This window comes from Ambystoma mexicanum, chromosome 12 (assembly GCF_040938575.1).
Source record: "Ambystoma mexicanum isolate Mex_15411 chromosome 12, UKY_AmexF1_1, whole genome shotgun sequence".
Classification (NCBI taxonomy): Eukaryota; Metazoa; Chordata; class Amphibia; order Caudata; family Ambystomatidae; genus Ambystoma; species Ambystoma mexicanum.
In genome coordinates, this window is record NC_090936.1 from 538,145,144 (window position 1) to 538,165,189 (window position 20,046).

Consider the following 20,046-nt stretch of genomic DNA (forward strand, 5'->3'; position numbering starts at 1 on the left):
TCCCAGCAGCTCCGTGATCATGAAAATGGAATCGCTTTGGGGAATTATTGAGGTGCAATACTGTAAATGTGAAAATGAGTTTCCAACTGCATACTTCAATGCTGGAGTCAAAATCAGGGGCTCGCGAGAATCTACAGACTTCCTATTCCCAGCTATCCATTGGGATTATGGTTGTGCAATTCTTCGGATCTTAGCCACGACTCCTTAATATTTTGGTATCTCTCCCACAACTAAGCCACTACCTACATGTGTCCAACTCTCCACCCGGGCTGAGATATGCCATCAATTTTTCATATTCTACCCTAAGAGCTGTGCCACTCTCTCAATGTTTACATTTCTTCCACAGAGCAGAGCCACTTCTTTCGTTTCTGCAGCCCTTCAGGAGAACTGACTGAATGCTCCCTCGTTTATGGCTCTCCCTCAGAGGGCAGTCATTCCATCATTTACTCCTGCCACTTACAAGCAAGTGGGAAGGATGAAGATTGGGCATGTGCCTCCTAATGGCTGCTACACCAGATTCAGCAGCACTGGGCAATGCAGGCAAAGTGTGCCTGCGTGTCACATCAGCCAGTCCACCTGCAATGTCATGCCCGGCAATGTAGTGCGGATCCAGCACCCTGGGAGATACTGCGGGTTACCTCATCTGTACCGCTGGAGGATGTGGTAGAGGTGGGTTCAGCTGCTGGAGGCATATGGGTGTTGTAGGTGGCAGTGTACCACCACCGGATTGGGTGATACATGAATGTTGTGGGCCACTGGATCGTTGACCCCGCATGACGGCCTTCCCAGAGAGGGGGCTGGGTGCAATTCTCCCCTTCTCCCACACAGGTTTCCCTACTGGCAGTTAGAAATAATTACACACCAGAACCATGTGGCTGGTGCGACTGATGAGGTTGGCTTCGGATCCCCTCGTAACTTGTCCTAACCATGCCCGCCCTAAAACAACACGCACAACAGGCAGAGCTTCCTACTCTACCTGGGAGGCCACCTGCACAACTGCATGCAACTCCTCATCTCCCGGAAGCAGCCTCTGCCCATGCGCCACATATTTCTCCCCCCCCCCTCATTCTCACCAAGAGCCTACTAATGAGACTCCCTCTCAGCCATCACTGTCAGAACAGCCACCCACATCAGCACCTTCACATGCACTTCTGTCTCCTCCTACTTCAATGAATCCATGAATGTTATACCAAAGACTTCAATGCTCACACCTGTGCCATCTCCTCCAACACCCACTGCTGATGTGCGTACAACCTGAACCCTCCACAAGGTGCTCCCCACCCACCACCAGCAGCTATGCCCTTTCATCATCAAACACCAACTCCATATCCAACTCACCCCTTCCCACCCCCGCCCTCCAACCCCCATGAAACATAAGGTTTCATTTCCCCATAGACAGAAGATGCTGGACTGCTGCCCCCTCTATGCGGCCACATCCTGGTCACCTGGCCACATCCACATTGTATTTCTCGTTCCCAGCAACGGAGCCAGGCAGGTACCCGCGCAGATTCTCTTTTCCTGTCTTGTCACACTAGATTCTGCACAGTTCAATCAACACAGGAGTAAAATGAAACTAGAAACTATAAGAATGTATATAAGAATGTACCTATTGTTTACGTTTTATAGAGTATGGCACAGATCCCAGGAGCAACTGAATGCTGTATGAGACGTGCTTCTCAGGTTGCCAAGACAACACTTAATAAAAGATGTTGATTGGGCTGAAAAGACCAAAGAAAAGCAAAGAAGGGGGCGTATTAAAGTTAGCACACATTGTTGTAATTACACCTGATCAGAGGAGCTAAATGGTTAAGTACTAAGCCACAGAGGCAGAGAATGCAAACCTGACAACCGTTGCTACCGTACCGCCATACTACGAGCCGTGCTCACGGGAGCCTGTCAGCCCGCCAGCAAGTTGGATGCACCGGCACCGTTATGAACGGTGCCGGTGCATCCGAGCTCCCCATTCTATTGGGAATGAGGAGTTCCACATTACAGGCCCCCGCAAAAGGGCAATTACCAGGTCCGCCAAGGTCGGCATTACCATTGCCCATTCGAGGGTGGCAGAAAAAATACAACTCCGGCAGCAGCCATGCCAGTTTTACCGGCACGGCTACCGCCAGAGTTGTAATGAGGCCCCATGAGTAGATGAGCGGTTCATGAGGAGAGGGATGTTAGGGAGGGGGTGGGTTCCGCTTATAAGAGGTGGGTCTGAAAAACAACTTGACGTTGGATGTTCGGAGGTATAATGTAGAAGAGGAGGAGAGCCTTTGGAGGAAATAGTTAGATAAGGAATGCTAATTAAGGGCCTGATTCATAGAGCGTTTTCCAATGGGGGTTTGCCATTGTAAAACACGTCTGTGAATTAGGCCTTTAAGAGTGGAGAAAATGTTACAATAGGCAGAAGGTGTCAACATTTTAATGTATTAAATGTATTTATTTTATGTAACATCTGGTAAATACAGTCCTGCTGGCTAACCACATTCATGGGATTACATGTGCTCAATGGGATAATGCAAACCTAATGGCTAACCACCTACAAGGACTGACTCGTAACAGGGTGGCGTGAAGAGAGGCAATCTCTAGAGTGTAAGGATCTGTGAAGGAGAAGGAGGGAGCCAATGGAGAAGGTGGTTAGGTAGGGAGTTTTATTAAAAGTGCAATCCTTCACTGTAGGAAGGAGGAGTGATCATTTGGTGAATACAAGCTTATGGGTTTACCAGGATTCGGGGAGATCAGACTGGGCAGAAGGGAGACCCGGGAACATGCAGACCTACTGCCTGCGTTATGGGGTGTCGACGCCTGCCTAAACTGACAGCATTCAGATGGGAGATCTGGTATCGACCATTCAGAGCATTCAAAAACGGCAGTGCTCCCAGACGATGCAAGCAGAAGAACAGGGACTTGGTAAAAGGCAAAGAGGGGTGAGGCAGTCCTAGGGACAAGAGCAGGTGTAGAAAACAATAAAGTGCAGAACGATGATCAATCAAGGTCAATGATGGGTCAGAGAAAGCAGGGAGTGAAAACAACAAGGAATATCCATGGATAAATAGGTACAAAAACGGGAAATTAACGAGATAACTGGGAAAATGCAGGAATAAACTAAGGGTAATGTGGAAAGTGTAAAAGGTAAGCCAATGATAAGGAATGGGTGCAAAATAAAAAGAGACCTACAAAAGAGAAAACATGCACACACAAAAACATGGAGTGCAAAACATGACGCCTTCTACCCACAGCTACCGACAGAACACACACCCAGCACTCCTAACACTCATTCACACTCTTCCTAGCCTACAATCGTCTCCCGACTGAACTCCAGCCTGGCGCATTAGAGCAAATTCGATCACCAAAAAAGCCCATGGGGACCTTGCCGGATCCTGCGGATCTGCTCCAACCAATCGAAGTGCAATGGCCTTGCAGGCTTATTTTGGGGATAGGGAGGTTTGGTCGAGGTAGAATTCGTCGAATTAGAATTTGTGTAATTATTTGGGCCGAAGTTGGTTGAAAATATATGTGGGGGTTGGGTAATCGTAATAATAAAAATAAATATAGAGGGTTGTCAGGGGTCTCCGAATGCATATGTTTGCGGTCAAATTGATTAAAAGAAAAAATGGGATGAAAAAAAACTTGACCAAATCACCTAGAAACCTATTTTGAGAGACTTCAAGCAGACCTCCACACCTCAACCAACCACTTTAGCTATCCTTGTTTCATAGTTCATCAGTAATTTTATTGAAATACGACAAAATCATGCAATGCTAGGTTGATATTAGAGCACAAATGGTATTTCATGTCAAGATGGCAGCATATAAAATAAATACACTCCAGCCGTCTATGGCCTGCTTCTGAGCAGAAGATGGACTGGGTCTGCTACCGAACCAGAATGAAGATGAAGAGAGCTCAACACCCACCCTCTTCTGCAGGCTTTGCTAAACTGTGGGAGGGAGGGTAACATGTTGCAGCGAGGCAGAGACAAATGAGCAATGAGATCCCAGAAGGGAAGCATGCGTAACAGCACAGCAGCCTGCACCAAAAAACAGAAAAGCTCATAGGCGCCATTTCTTGGAAGAGGGTACAAATAGTCGATTGTGACACAATCAGATTTGGCAGAGACAATGTGCCAACAGCCTGTTGAGGTAGAGCTTGGATAATATTCTTAGGGTGCATACTAGGCCTCACCTGTGAAGGCGAGACAACCAAAGAAATTGACTTGCTTCTGATTTTTACAAAACAGAGATAAAAGAATAGTATAAAATAAGATTTTGGTCACTCGAACACAAAGCGAAAACTGGGGCACGGTGTGCAGATTTATCGAGAAGACTAAAAAGCCCTATAAGGTGGCATGGCACAAGGCTCATGGTTTTCCCTCTCAGGCAGCGAGTGTTTTCACAATCCCTCTGCACCTGGGCAAGCAGTCAATGTGTAGTTTTTACCGACTAGGGCTGGGCTGAAATTACACCAATGGGTGCAGGCGGCCCATGTCTTTCGCTCCCTTCCATCTTCAGAGGGAGCCGTTGGGTCCCTTCCGCAGAGTTGGAGTGTTCTCCGCCGCCTCCCATGCCTCTCCCTATCTGCTTCTTGTGATTCCCTCTCCTGCACCTCTTTAGCACTGCGCATAACTGCTGAACCCATATGCGTGCATTAGTATTGGCCGACCCCCCAAGCTCTCACCCGTTATAATTGGCTCACAACTTGTGTCAAGTGTTGGCAATAAAAGGCTGTAGGATTTTATTGTACAGATATGGTTATGGCAATACACAATATCACATATCATAATAGTATCATACTTTTGGGCACAGGGTCCTGAGGTTACCCCCTCTGGCCCGTGCCGCCACACGCGGGCAGGTTGTGCGGCTGTCCGTGTTCCCCCAGAATTATGCCCTAAAGACAACCCCTGGAGGTGAGGGTGGCAGTGATTTCTCGAATAAAATGCTCCATTCCCTGGTTAGATAAATGGGTGCTGACGTGGAGAAAGAGGTCTGGGTTGCCTAATGTAATGGCTGGGTGTTTTATGAAGCCCAGTCCTCTTGTTGTACAGAATCTCTCTAGCCCCCTATTCATTTTTTTTCCAGAGATGTCTACAGATTTGTAACAGTTGGCCCCTAGCCATTTCTTTCTGGGTAGGATGGCTGAGAAGTATATTTCTGTACCCCTCAAATTGTGTGAAATGCCTGCTAGGGAGGAGCAGATTTCCTCGCATAGAATTCATCTACCCGTGTTGCAGGGGAGTTGCTAGGTCTGGAAAAGACCCAGGGCTAAGTTGTCTTCGGAACTGTTGGGACTGGGGGCTAGCTAGTCTTTTGGCTGTAGCTCCTGAGATTCTATCCGGGGCTCCAACCAAAAGATCAGGGGCTATAGCCCCCTTAGCCCCCCCTAGCAACGCCCCTGCCGTGTTGACTAGGTCGTTGCCCCCTAGATGGATGATCAGGAGTTCTGGGAGTCCCTGTATGCCACTAGTTCTGCTAGTGTTTCGTGGATGTTGGCCCACCGTAGGCCTATGTATCCCCACCATGAAGCAATGGTGTTTCTGAAAGGTGGCCCTTCTTTGGTCTCTTCTGCCCATCTGCCTGTCCTAAATACGAATGAGTGGCCGACTATCCATGCTGATCGGAGTGCGGTCCTCACTTCGCCTGTTGTTTCTGTAAGGGGGGGGGGAAGAAAATTGAGGGAGGAAGGCTATATCAGCTGTGGTGTGATATATCTTTTGTAACAGTCTGACTTCCATCCCCCTATGATTTTTAGTTGTTGCGGTGCTAGGCCTCCCTGCCATGCTGCAGTGGCGGCACCTATCCTGAAGGAGTGGGCGCCGAAACCTTTGGGGTCCCACCCTGCTTTGCTGATTGCTTTCATCAGCACCCCTTTAAATTGGTAGCGACTTAGCGCTGATGAATCCCTGTGGATTAAGAACCCCCCCCACCTTGGGTCGTTGTGCGTAATAGAGATTAGTGATGCAAACCGGACAGTTTGTTGCTTCATCCATGCAACAAATGTTGATGGTTCTTTTGGCACCCGTTTTTGACTGTTGCATTTCTATGTTAACACTCTCTTTTCTTACCCTGACCTCCATGACACCCAGGCCGTTTGTGGCCTTGGTGCTGGAAGCGATGAGTTCTCCTACCCGGAAAGCCCCAAAGTAGGCTAGAAAAAAATGCTGTTTTGAATAGAATTATCTTGTATGGGTGCCAACATATGGCTTCCAACTGGCTTGTTATCTGCACAAGTTTGTTGAAATCAAGGTGTCGGCGGGTGTCCACTTGGGGACCCTCTATTCTACCCCATCCTTTCATTGCATAGGAGATGAGGGCGTTCTGGGTGGGATCTGAATCGCCCCGTATTTTTGTAAAGTATGAGATTGCCACCAGGTGTCTTTTTGCCCAATCTCTTTTGAACCCTTGTTCCCGAGCCCATTTTAAAAATACTTCTATGTCTTTAATCGTTATTAACTCTACATGGTTTAAACCTGTGGCTTTAAATACTGTTTGTAAACACTTAATGTACTGTGCTGCGGTAGTGCTTGCCACTGCTCTCCCTGCCATTTCCGTTAGGAAACCTGTGAGGTTGTTGGCACCCATTTTTGATGTGCCTGATCCTTGTTGGGCATCCCGGCCTGGGCTCTCTGGCGCTGGCATTGATGCCAATGTGTTGTTGGCACCCGTTTTAGAGGTGCCTGGTTTCTGTTGGTCATCCCGGCCTGCGCTCTCTGGTGCTGGCGTTGATGCCAATGTGTTGTTGGCACCCGTTTTAGAGGTGCCTGGTTTCCGTTGGGCATCCCGGCCTGGGCTCTCTGGCGCTGGCGTTGATGGCATTATTCTTGTCTTCCCATTATTGCCCAGCATTCTACTGGTATTGGCGTCATCTGTTCTTGGGCGTGTGGCGCTAGCTCTCGGAATCTTGTCCACTGGAAGCGAGATAAAGCATCAGCAATGTTATTATCTGCCCCAGAAATGTGCTTCGCTTTGACCACAATGTTTTCTTGAAGTGTGACTGCTGTAATGGCTCGTAAGACTTTCAGCACTAAAGGGCATTTTGTAGACCTTCTGTTTATGGATCCCACCACAGCCATGTTATCGCACCAGATCAAAAGTACTGTGTTCGCTAGCTGCCTGCCCCAGATGTGTAATGTTAGCCAGATGGGAAATATTTCTAGGAGGGTGATGTTTTTTGTCCACCCTGCTGGGTGCCATGAATTGGGCCAGTGTCCTGCCACCCATTCAGAGTCTAGTATGGCTCCAAAACCCTTGCTCCCGGCTGCATTGGTGAATAGGACCCTGTTTGTCCAGGTGTTTACAGACGTTTGCCAAAGTAAAGTCCCGTTGAACTCTCTGAGGAACTTTGCCCATGTTTCCAGGTCCTGTTTAACCTCTTTGCCTAGCCGGATGAGCAAGTGGGGTTTAGTGAATGATTTGATTTTGAACTCTAGGCTTCTGGAAAATATCCTCCCTTGGGGTATTATTCCGGATGCGAAGTTGAGACTACCTGCTAGGGATCGTATCTCTTTTACTGTCCCCTTATCTTTAGTTATCAGGTTTTGTATTTTTAACAAGAGTTCTGTTATTTTTTGTTTTGGGGATTCTGCAAAGCCCCTTTGCTGAGTCTATTTCGATACCCAGGAAAATTATGCTGGTGTCTGGCTTGGTGATTTTCTCCTTCGCCAGGGGAATTCCCCATTGCGCGGCCATATGTTCCAGTTTTGCTAAAGCCCTGCCGCATTCACCAGAGTTTGGTGGTCCCATTACCATGAAGAATCAAGGTAATGTACTATTTTTGTCCCTGGTCTCTGTTTTTGGAAAGCCCATTGAAAAAAAGTGCACAGGATACAGCGCACCCCATGGGGAGGCATCTGTCTACATAGAATTTGTTGTTAAAAGTGAAACCTAGCCACTGCTGGGAATCTGGGTGGCCTGGCAAGAGTCTAAAAGCGGATTCGATGTCCAGCTTGGCCATCAGGGCGTTCCTGCCATATTCCTGTATGAGTCTTACCGCTTCTTGGAAATTTGTGTAAGGTACGGCAGATTCCGTGTGTGGGATGCCATTGTTTAATGATTGGCCTTTGGGGTAGGAAAGATGATGGATTAGCCTCATTTTTCCGGGTTCTTTTTTGGGGACCAGGCCTAGTGGGGATATTAAGTAGTTATTTAATGGCATACGGTCCCAGGGACCTGCTATCCTGCCTAGTTGCAATTCTTTCTTGATTTTGGTTTCCACTATCTGGGGGTTATCCCTGGCTGACTTCAGGTTCATCGGGACGGTTTGTGACCCTCTGCCCTTAAATGGGATGGAAAAACCTTGGTGAAACCCTGCCATATTGCAATGCTGGTTTCTTTGTCTGTGTAGTTGTTAAGGGCTTCTCTAAAATTGCCCGGATTGATAGGTGTTCTTCCTGGTTCTAAAATTGGGATGTCATTCTTTCTTGGCTGGTAGTCTGGTGCAGTTGCTTGCTGCATGTTCACTGTTGCAGTTTGTGCAGGTGGGTTTGTACCAGCTTTCTTTGCCCCATGTACACTGGTTTTTCCCAAAATTTCTGCATGGGATGTTGGATTTGGCAGCTTGGTTTTTGTTCTGTCTGTGGGCATTATTTTTAGCCGCCCATGGCTGGTTCTTCCAAAAGGGCTGCTCCCCTTTCTTGGTTTTATCATTATCATTGGACCTGTTACCCTGAGTGTTTTTGTTATTTTTGGAGGAAGATTGCGTGGTATCTTCCTCCAGTGGGGGCTCAGCGTTGAGGGTATATAAGTCATTCTGGACCTCATCCCACTCAATGGATGGCCTTTCTGACATGCTCCTCCTGAATCTGATATCATATGCTAGCCATGTCTTCCCCCTCTGGGTTACTTTTACTTCCCTTATTTTATCAACATATGCCCAGAGTTTCCTCCAATCCATGGGGAATTTTTCTTTGTATATTGTTGCTAAGATGGCAAAAGCTTGTCACCAGTTGTCCCAATTTTATTCCACCTGGGCCTTTCTGCCAATAGCTTTTTCTTCTATCTTTTTGGGATCTCTGAAAGCATCTTTCCCTTTGCGCTGGGTTTCTATTAATGAAAAGATTTCTATGAATTCCTTGGCCCATATGGCTTCTTTGATTGTGGTATCAATGTTCCATGCCAGGCATCTTTTGTATCTATGTAATATCTCTGTTTGGAAAGATTTCATTTTTTGGTCTAAATGTGCGTTACAGATCGTTACAATGTCTGTTGTATTGTTGCCGGGTGTCCCTGTCACTCCCGTGTTGTCTGCGATAGGGGTTGCCCATGCTTTTAATGCATCTGCTGGGTCTGTTGATGGAGCTGTTGGAGCTATTGCATTTATTGCTGTGGGTGCTACTGGCACCTGCTGTACCTGTTGTGGCGGGGTTGCTGTAGGTGGCGTTACCGGGGTGTTGACTATCGTTATTGCAGGTTCTAGTGCAATGGTGGGGTTTGGGGCCCCAGGTTCCCCTGCGGATGGAGTTTGTTTCGCCCTTACTCCTAGCATTAATTGCTGCATTTCCGCTACATTTGCGCATAGTTTTAACAATTTTTTGTTACCTTTTTTGGCGCCTTCTGATAGTTCTCTCTTTTTTGATGGTGCAGTGCCCTCCTCTTGGCTGGGTGGCCTGGCAATTCCTTCCCTGGGTAGGCCGTACATGTTTTCTCGAACCCATGCCCATCCGTAGTGTTCTGCTGCTTCAATGGCTGCTAACAGCTGTGGTGATTTGGGTTTTTGTGCCGGTGTTGTGGGCGCCTGTGTTTTCCGTTTGGACCCTATGCTCCTTTTTGGCCTGTTACAGGGAAAGGAAAAAATGTTTTACCAGGGTTTAGGGCTTTTGTTATCGGCGCGCTCCTTTGAGCTTGCTCTATTTGTTGCCTGTGTTGGGTAACTGGTAGCTGTTGCCCTTGTGTTGCTAGCATATGTTTTCTGCTAGCTCTTTTGCTACAGAAAATGTATCTCCATTTGTTAATCTATGGAGGATTCAGGGAAATGTCTCCTATTGCCCACCGTGTGTGGTGCTTATTTTCAAATAAATGGGCAGCCCCCAGAATTGTTTCATGTGTCTCTGTTATTTAAAATAATGGTTTTGCTGTGGGGGCACCCGCGTAAAAATTTAGAAAACATTTTTTAGTCGGCAGTATTTGGCCCCTGCGGGATTGAACTTGCATCAGCAGGCTCTGCGTGGATGTCAAAGCGAGCTCCCAGCTCGCCGTGCTACTTGGCTGGCTGTGATTCTGTCTGAATTTATCACAGGGTTGAGTTTATCCTGTACAGCCTACTTTGCGGCACGGGGGCTCTGAGCAAATGTATTTCTTCCCAGACACAGTGTTTACTTTTTCCTCCCCCATAGTCCCAGCGCGGCGGCTTATCTGAAAACTGTTGAAACTGACACAGTCCGCGCTGGGCTGCTCGGGTGCCTCTTTTTCCTTCGTTCGAGAATGGGTTTGAAGGTTTCACACGGCACGCGTCCTTGTTTGTTTCACTTTGTTTCGGAAACGCTCTCCGCTCGCTTGTCCATTCTGCAAAGATGTTGAAACTGACACCATCCGCGCTGGCTGCTCGGATGCCTCTTCTTCCTTCGTTAGGGCTGGAATGCAATTGTTGTGGACAGTAACAATGTTCAGGAAGGAAAAAGATGCTGCGGAGTACAGCGAACTTTCTTAGGATTTTGCTAAAGAAGCAAAAAGTTCTGGAAGACACTGAGTAAACAGTGAACCTCCTGTTTGTTTGGGTCCCCGTTCAGGGTCCACAATCAGATTGTGTTTACTCAGAGCATGCTCTTATTTATAGGACCCAGGGAGGCCCAGGGTCTTTGTTATGTATGTAGTGGGGGCTGCTGTTGTCACAGCCCCCGGCCGGATAGCCGACTGTCTGGCCCCCTGATGGGGGCAGGTCTTTGAACCTGGGCCCTGCCTGACTGTTGGTTTCCTTATGGTGCTTAGCACCTTGTTGTTTGGAGGAAGGGTGAGGTGACTGTTCACACCTCACCCTTCCTTGGCTTTGTGCTGCAGAGACTGCGTGTCTCTGTAGCTGGGGGGAGGAGAGGAGCAGGCTGAGTTAAGGTTGGAGCTGCCCCTCTCCCAGGCTGCTGATGGTAACAGCAGTTACCCTGCCTCGCTTTTGGGATGCCCTGCAGCATTGCCCATAACAAGGCCAACGTGACACAATGGCAAGGATGTCCATACTAGTCATAATATTGAAAATGTATGCAGTGGGCATCAATGCTGAAGGTGTCCTTCATCCAGGAACGAAAGCTCCATGCTGTACAGTCATCACTTATTTCACTAATATGATGAGCAGACTGCTAGTTTAGCACATTAGATTTCAAATCACATGTGTGTAGTAGCCCCTTTCTTGTTGGGTGGTGCTAGAAACACTTGTGTACAGGCGCATAATAAATGCCATATCAGATCATACACTTTTGCGCAGATAAACAGGGGCAGGTCACGGCAGCTACCACCAGGAATATTTTAACTTGTACCCCACTCCTCCAACAGTCTACTTGGTCCCCAAAACATTGGATGCTATCGCACTTCGGGCCTCCACATCTCAGGGCTAGGTTGGAAACCCAGGTACAAATGAGTAAATGTTCAAGTTTCACTACACATAGGCACATTGCAGGTAGAGTCACTGGAGGTTGGTGTGCCTGCTCTGCCTTCCAGAGCTTGCCTGACTCCACACTTAGGAAATTGCTCACATAGATGCCATTTGTCAGCTGGTCAAGTCTGATCATTTGTGTTCCCTGCAGTCATTAGGGTGCTCCCTCCAGGCACATCTGGTGCAGTCCCTGCCCCCACTATCCTTACCACCACCCAGGGGGGACTTGCTTAACGTCATCTCATTTATTTATTTTATTTATTTAATTGTTTTTGGTTTGGTGTCGCCCCTGTTATATCCTTCGTTGTTCAAGACGTGTCCCTTCTCTCTTTCTATGTCTCTGTCTGTGCTTGGTATCAGAGGAGCATTTGGCCACCTGGCACCTTGCATGATGCATTGGGATAAATGGAATACTTGTGGGCTAATCCACCACATAGCTCAACATTTCTCTCTGCTCGTGTGTGTCAAGCTGGGCATTACTATTAGGGCTAGCGGGCGCACTTTTCAAGACCCTCTCTCTTCATCCTTCCATCCTGGCAGGAATATACTGCACTCCTGCCCCCCTCTTCATCTCTGTCAGTGCCCTTCAACTTCTATCCCTCTTCACATTCAGGGGCTCTGAGTTTCCTGTAGCATCTCTAAGCCTCCCTTGGGAGGACTTCGACTCAGGGCAAAGAGCCATGCGCTGCATCAGCAGGGCTTGGGTAACGGGGTCCTGTCTCCTTCATACAAGGGCGCCCTCTCAAAGGGAAGCACCACCCGCGTCAGCAGTAGTAGGTTCATGTGCTTCCTGGACGATTCTGGCTGGGTCAATGTCAACAGAACGTATAGACAAAGGTGACCCTCCAGATCTAAATGCGTGCTTCTGCAAGGCTCTAATATGCACCACAGCTGGGCCTTCGAGTGAGCACAATTCGGGGATTAAACCGTGCACCCCTATTTGCAGCTGGGAACACATGTGGCGGCTCCACATGACCTCCTTCTGATGTGTATGGTCGACCCCAAGGAGACAAGCTTCAGTCAACCTAATTCTGCACCATTAGAAAACCAGAAGCGTTCCTCTCCAGGAAAATAAATAGCTCACAGCTCATTTTAATTCCTACGTGGGATCTATATGTTGGTGTCAGGAAGCACTCTCCCTTGCCATGCACTGTATTTATTAATAGTGCCTTTCATAAAGCACACATTCAAAACCTAAGTGTCTCTTGGCCCCTGGTGCCTGTGAACTGGAAGGTACCATGCAGAGGGTGTGCCACCTGATGGTGCTTGAAGTGTTAATGACACAGGAGAGACTGCTTGTAATATATGTATTCATTTGCCCCAAGCAAGCCCTTCAAATATCCCACCAGGCACTTGTTCCCAGGTTCAGGTGCTCCTCCCGAGGAGGGAGAAGATGTTCTGTTCAAGTCCCCCGCCTTTTATTATTATTATTATTATTATTATTATTGTATGTATTATGGTATTTATTGAACGTGGTTCTGGCTTCAAGAAGCAACGGAGCGCTTTACAGAGGTATACAACAATACAGATACATAACGGATCACTTTACAGATGTAACAACAGATATACAACAGGGGTAAGATACATACAGAGGGGCACAGAGAAGGGGTACCGGGTGGTGGGGAGGAGAGGGGCAGGCAACCTCTCGCGGAGTCAGGTGGTGCAGGGGGCAACATGATGTCCTATGCCTTAGGTCCCAATATTAGGGAAATTCACTACCTTTAACCATTTTAATAAAGAGCATTAAAAACGTTTGTCTTTAGTTAATGCCTGTCACCCAATTGAATATGCTTTCGGTGTTGTGGTTTTGTTTAGGTTTTGTGCGCCTAGAAGCAATTGAGTTTGCACTGTGCGTTATAAATGGAAATGGAAAATGGAAATGCTGATGAATGGGGTTAAGCCTGTAGTGGGCAATACTGAGAATTAAGGGTCTGCAAGTCCGATTTACCTGCCTGAGTTAAAGCCAAGTGTGGATAAGAAGAGATTAGGGCCAGTAACTACAAGTATTACCCCAAAGCTAAAGGGCTTTTCTACTATCAGTGTTTCACTCAACCCCCAGTTCCTGCTGAGCAAGAAATGTAAGGGGACTGCTCACCTCACCCCCCACCAACACCCAGACAGAGCCATATGTCCAAATGAAAAACACATTCCAAGATGGCCACCATGAAAAGGATGTCTGCAGGGTTTGGCAGTCCCTTTTCTTTTTCTAATAGTTTAAATGCAGTTGAAGGAGGCAAGGCAGAACAAGGGAGGCAGGGGTGATATCTGAGAAGTAATCATGGGGTAAATGGGGGCAGAGAGATAGTGGGGGCTAACACTGGGAGGGCTTCAGTGCCCCACACAGACGTTGGGATCCTTGGACTCCAGAACTGGGGATTAGGGCCTGGGTCATTGCTTTCCACTTTTCCGATTGTCTGGATACCTAGTCTTAGCTGATGGTAATGGTTGCAAGGCCCCTGCATCCTAAACAGTGCTAAATGAACTGCCATTGCGGGCCAATGCTTTCTTACCTCCGTGTTTTGCACGTGTCTGAGTCCCAGACCCGCTGCACAGCCCTTTCCCATGCAAATTCTTAATTCACTGTGACAGGCCGCACTTCCTGGGCCACTTTCGCTCCAGTCCAATATGTGTGTCTCCTGCTTGCATCACTTCAAATTAGTACCCCCGGATTCCGCCTCAGGTTGGGTCCTAATTGCTATCACCCCAAAACAGGGTGGGTTTATGGGGTGTAATGGCCCAGGGGCCAATGTGAAGATACACGTGTGAAATGTGAAACAGCCAATGTGCCCTTTTGCAACTTAAAAACAAATAGATATTGGCACCCTGGAGGGCTGATACCTGTATGCCAAGGGGTGGGCGGGCAGTGCCACCAGGTAATAGCTTGGGTTCCAGGTTACGAGTCCTACATCAGAGGTTAGAGTTTAATTATCAGTGCTATGCCTATGCTAATTCACTTTCTGCATTGGAGCTCCCAACATTGGAATGCACCTGGCGTGGAGCAGTTCTGCCATCCAAACAGGATATGTGGCGTAAAGGCTTTACTTGCGCAATAACTCCCGAGGAGGCTTTACTGGGTGGTAATGGCCTCCGGCAAGGTATGCCTTTGCAGGGATCCTATCGGATGCCACAATGTATGTGTCCCCTCTAGGTAACTTCCACTGCTCACCCATCCCTGAACTTCCCTGCCCCATTTCCGACAGTGAGGGTGCCATCTCCCCGGTGGCACCAGATCTCTCTTGCAGGACACTAGTCCCTCTAACCTCTCTGCGCTGCCCTTCTTTGCCCGCTGCCATTCCTAACAAGAAAACCACGGACCCACGGCTGTAGAGCGTCGTTTTTTGAGTGGCCATCTTTTCAAATGTGTTTTTTTTTAATCAACATTTTTCTCCTTTGCACACTAAACGCCTTGCAGTCAGTGCATGATGAGGAAAATTGAAGGACCGCCCCAATTATGGGTTTAAAGCCCTGGTCGTGGGCACACTGGCAGCAGGTAAGGTCTCTGTGCCTTCCCTAGCAGCGCTTCCCTTATACCGATGAATCCTGTTTCAAGACCATAACTCCCATATTGCCCGCATTACCACTTAACTATAGATTCCGCTTCCAGCTGACTTATCCCCTACTTATTAAGGCTCCTGGTTTTATGGTATTTAGGTTTCCATCATTTCCGTCTGTATTTATCAATATTTATTGTTTTCCCATGTTTTCTGCATTAATCCACATTCATTATTTTCCATATAAAAACATAACTTGCAAACAGTATAGTTCTACATTTATTCAAATGAAAATAAATGCATTTATCAAAAAAAACACAGCCATACAGGACACAAATTGAACCTGCTTATTGCACATCAATGTCTGCTCCATGTTCACCATGACTAATGGCTGCTCCTGGGATTGCTGCTGACCTAAGATATATGTTGACTGCAATTTGAAGAACTCTAATACTATTTTTCATACAAGGTTTACACTCACCATGCTTCCAGTCTGCAATGTGGTTGCCTGCAACGCATGATTGACATGACGGGGAACCAAGCAAAACAAATAAAAATACGGACAGAAAGCAGATTGATTTCCATCTGTATTTCTGTGTAAAAATCAGTACAAATGGAAAACAGGAAACCTTAATTATAGGTCCTATCCTGCGTCTCTGGCCTTTATACTCGCGTAGGGCACATAATGTGGCGTTCATCCCGCGTTCCAGGGGATGCAACAGGGGATAACGGGCCGGCAGCCCAAGTTATCGGAACGGGGGATGAAGGACATTAGCATCCCGGGTTGCGAAAGGGGTAACCCAGGGTGCTAAAAAAACAAACTATTTTCCTGCCTACAACTGGATGCATGCGGCGTCCCGCTGTAGGAAGGAAAACCCTATTCCAAGATGGCCCCCATGGAAAGGGAATGCGGGACTCTGTATGGAGCCCCTCTTCCCTTTCCATGGCGGCCTGCGGGAGGCAATGGGAAGGAGCGGATGCTGCGGTGGCGTTTGCTACTGCCAAAATAAGGTAAGTAGGGGGAGAAAAAAAAAATAAGAAGGGGACAGAGGGTGGGGGAAAGATGGTGGTGGAGGGAGCCAGCCGTCAGGCGGCTTGGGACGCGTGCTTGTAAAGGCGGTTCAATCCTGCGATCCTATCCATCTGATTGGCTGGCTCCCCCCACCCGGGTACTAATGCCTGGTATATACCCCGGCATCAGGCTAAAATGAAATAATGTATTTCCTGTGATTATCATAGTACTGTTGCTTCACATGAGACAGCCCCAACATAAATAAGGTTAATGTCTCATACTGTTAATACAAACTACCCAGCCTATATGCCACCTAACAAAAGCCTCCTATGTTCCTTTCGCAGCAAATGATCGTGCAACAGAGCGACCCACGACTTCAAGCCACCTGCCCCGCAATGATGCCACCTCCACCAATGTACCACCAAAAAGAGCAATTTAACTTTGCCTGAGCTTTGGGAGTGGGAGGAAGCCTGGATGCCCCGTCACATTAAGCGCACTAGTGCTAGGCAATTGGGCACTTGTGCCCGGCAGTTTTGCATAAGTGCTAGGCGATTTTACAATGACATTTGCACCCTGGGGGGGGGCAGTACAAAAAACCACATTTGAAATCAAAAATAAGATATTTTTTGCTAGTTTGAAATTGCCTGGTGGAATTGCAAAACCGCACAATTGCCCAGACCTGGTGGAATGGATGTGGTCAGGACACAGGGAGGTTGGGAGAATCAGGAGGAAGGGCAGAACTTTACTGCCGACACATTTCTCAAGTACATACAGAGAGAGCTCTTAAAATAAATCTTTCTCAAGGAGCTCGTACAGAGTGTGAACGCATATTTACCATGTACATTTTTGGTTATTTTGAAATGTATCCTCTACTTTTAAAAATCCTAAATACTATACTGTTAAATTAATTTGAAAATACGCTTTTTGTTAAATGCTTTAATGTAGGACAAAGCATGAGAGAGCACGTTGGATGAGGCATAGAGAGGAGGAAAAATTGCAACATTACAATAGTGTGTGTGTTCTTTTTGCGATTTGCAGAAAATATTGTGTGCTTTTGCCTACAAATATGTTCCCAAATTGTCTGATCTTTACCTTCAGATGAACAAGATGATTATAAGAAGGGCCTAGATGTTACCACCACCTGCACTTTATATAGGAAGCATTGTCAGAGCCAACAGTTGTTTCTTCTGTGTACGTATGCCAGCATTGACATAATGGTACTACCTGGCCATAGAATGGCAACTTCTGGTAAATGGTGTGAGTACCTGGGCATATGATGGCAGTGGCTACACTATTGGCTTTACCAGTAATTGTTTTTAACCGGAATTCAGTGCAAGAAACAGGTGTGAGAACACATACTACACCCCCCCCCCAACCTACTACAATACAAATCAAAATTGGGCGACCTGCACGCAATGCTCCGCACAACCCACAGACTGAAATTCTATGTAGCCCAGTATTGCGTGCACCAGTATTATTCAAGCCAATTTAATTCACACCTCTTGGGTTGTGCATATAGCACGTACACTGGAACTACAAGCACAAATAATGAAGTGTGAATGATGATGTTTCACAAGCAGTAAACACTGATGTTCTGAAGTTACTGCGTGGACCTTATCTGAACTCTGTGAATGTATTTTTCTAAACGAAAACACAGAATTCTCATTGGGAGTGGAAAATAAAAGGTGTATACAAATATAAAATCGCACAGAAACAGTTGCACAATCCTGGTTGCATGCGAGTGGTGCATTAAACAACAACTCTCTCGCGTTAACACTGCAGAAGAGAACAAGTGTAAGCATTCTGACAATGATTCAAATGTGTAATAAAGGAGTGAACTACGTGATCTCAATTGGAGTGCTGCTGTATTCTCTTATGGCAGGTGCGGCTCTGCGGCCCATACCCTTCTGTGAAGGCAGGACCCTAATAGTGCAACTCACAGCAGCATCTCAAGAATGACACATGGTTCACCAAACAAAAGCAATGTGTTTCTGACTATACGACCCCTGAGTGCCAAACATGAATAGACAAATGGGAGGTGGGAAAGGGGGGAGTTAAGGCGGGGGAGATAGGAGGCAAAAGGAAAAGAGTCAGGGTTTGGAGGAGAAGGAAAATGTTCCAGCCACAGAAAAAAAAGCCTGCCGAAAAGTTTGTAAAATAAATCTATGGGCACGCCAGCGGCCCACTAAATGTACTGGGCACTGGGGTGGAATCGTATTTCCCATGAAAGGTGATTCACTGGGGGGGGGGGGGGGAGCACGCCAGGCTGCAAGAGTACAAACACAGAGCTGTGGTCTACGGTGAACAATGTGAAGGTTTTACCAGTGGTCGAAGTGGGCGGGAGCGGTGCTCCTCTACTTCTTTAATTACGTTTTATCATTCTTATACTTTTATTTTAAAAAGAAACCGTTCCGGAACGGTTCTTAACTGTAGGGAGAAGTTGAAACTTGCCCTTTCAGTGCACTGCACTGGACGTTCCCTTAAAGAGCAGGCACATGTGTTTTGGGGTTTGTATTGTGCATGAGAGGAGGTGTGGCGATGGGGTTTGTGGGGAGCAGTGCAGGCCAGTAGGGAACATAATTCCACTACCTCTTTCTGTACACTTCGACCACTGGGTTGTACACTCTGTTAACAAGCAGCAGCATGACCTCATGGAACCAGTCACAATGCTGGATTCATATGAAATTAAGCTAGGAGCTGGAATACCACTGTATTAGCAAAATAAAACAACCACTTTTCATATTGTTGTTGGCTGCCAAGTCGGGCCATGTCACTTAACACCTTGAGCCAGTTATGCTTTTTTTGCCAAAAGAACTTTACATGCTGGGAGAGGCCAGATACTTCTTAAGAGGGCGAAGAAACTACGCGTCATAGAATGGAAAGGTAGGTTTGTTGAAAAGCAAGGAATCGGACAAGAGTGGACCCTTTTAAAAAAATGTTGATGCCAAGTATCTCCTCTTTATAAAACTTTGGTGGGTTTTGTGTTGTGGGCGAATGATACATGGATACACATTTAGAGCTCTGTCAAAATGAGGAAACGAAACAGTGAAATCTACATGTGTGTCATAGCCCATATAAGCACCAACCTTAAACAGGACGCCTATGTGCACACCGCATTCAAATGAATGTATCCAGGCGCTACAGACACCACTAAGAATTCTGGACGATGAACATTCTACAGGCAGTTCACACTGCTGTTCCTAAGGCGCTTCTAGATATATTCTTCCATACACTTGAACACTGCGTTCTCCACAAAAGAGGAAGGTAGAAATTCGGTAGAAACATTAAACTTCTGGTAGGATGTGAAACTGAAAGTCATGCAGTGAGGTGGAAATGGCTGGCCGAGAACATCAACATGGTATGGAAAACTACATGATCAGTACTGTAACATTAAAAGTAGTAAGCAGCATGTCACGTGTATTGAACATTGGAGATTTTTAAAGTTTAAAGCAGTTGTAGGAAGACATTGCTTATAACTCAAGTGACTGAACCCGCACTCTGTTAAGACATTTTATTACACCAGAGGCTGATTTAAAGTTCAATTAAGCCATTATCATTGAGAGGGATACTTAAAAGTAACAATGGAAGCTCTACAACCATACATCATTTGATGTTACTGAATGATAGCACTAGCTCAAAAAGATCCCATGTGTATATTTGAGGTGCAGAGGGACAGGTAACAAGTGGGAATGGCCGTAGGGATTAGTATAGTAAAGGGTGGTCAAATGATGGGTAAAATGTCCCACAGGCTGTATGTCGCTCCTCACATCTCATCACCCCTCCCTCGGATCTCCACTCGTATGCCAATAGTTCTAGGTTTATAGAGTGCCCCTTAATTGCCAAAAAATAAAAAATGATTTTTTTATGGCACACGTGGGCTACATTAGTACCACCAGTACATGTCTGCAAATGTGTGATATGGCCTGCCTCCAGGCCCTGTCAGAGTGGGAGGGGAGGGAGGAGCCCGACCCCTAACAC

General features: G+C 46.9%; 1 protein-coding gene across 2 annotated transcripts in view; it reads left to right on the top strand.

The window, feature by feature from the left end:
* The window catches only part of LOC138512997 (membrane-spanning 4-domains subfamily A member 8-like), a 177,404-nt gene extending 159,484 nt beyond the window's left edge, over nt 1-17,920 (top strand). For both annotated transcript variants that reach the window (XM_069627712.1, XM_069627713.1), the window contains exon 7: nt 16,413-17,920. In XM_069627712.1, the coding sequence (XP_069483813.1) occupies nt 16,413-16,517 (105 nt within the window). In that variant the 3' untranslated portion in view covers nt 16,518-17,920. The remainder of the gene's footprint in view (nt 1-16,412) is intronic.
* Nucleotides 17,921-20,046: the final 2,126 nt, after the last annotated feature.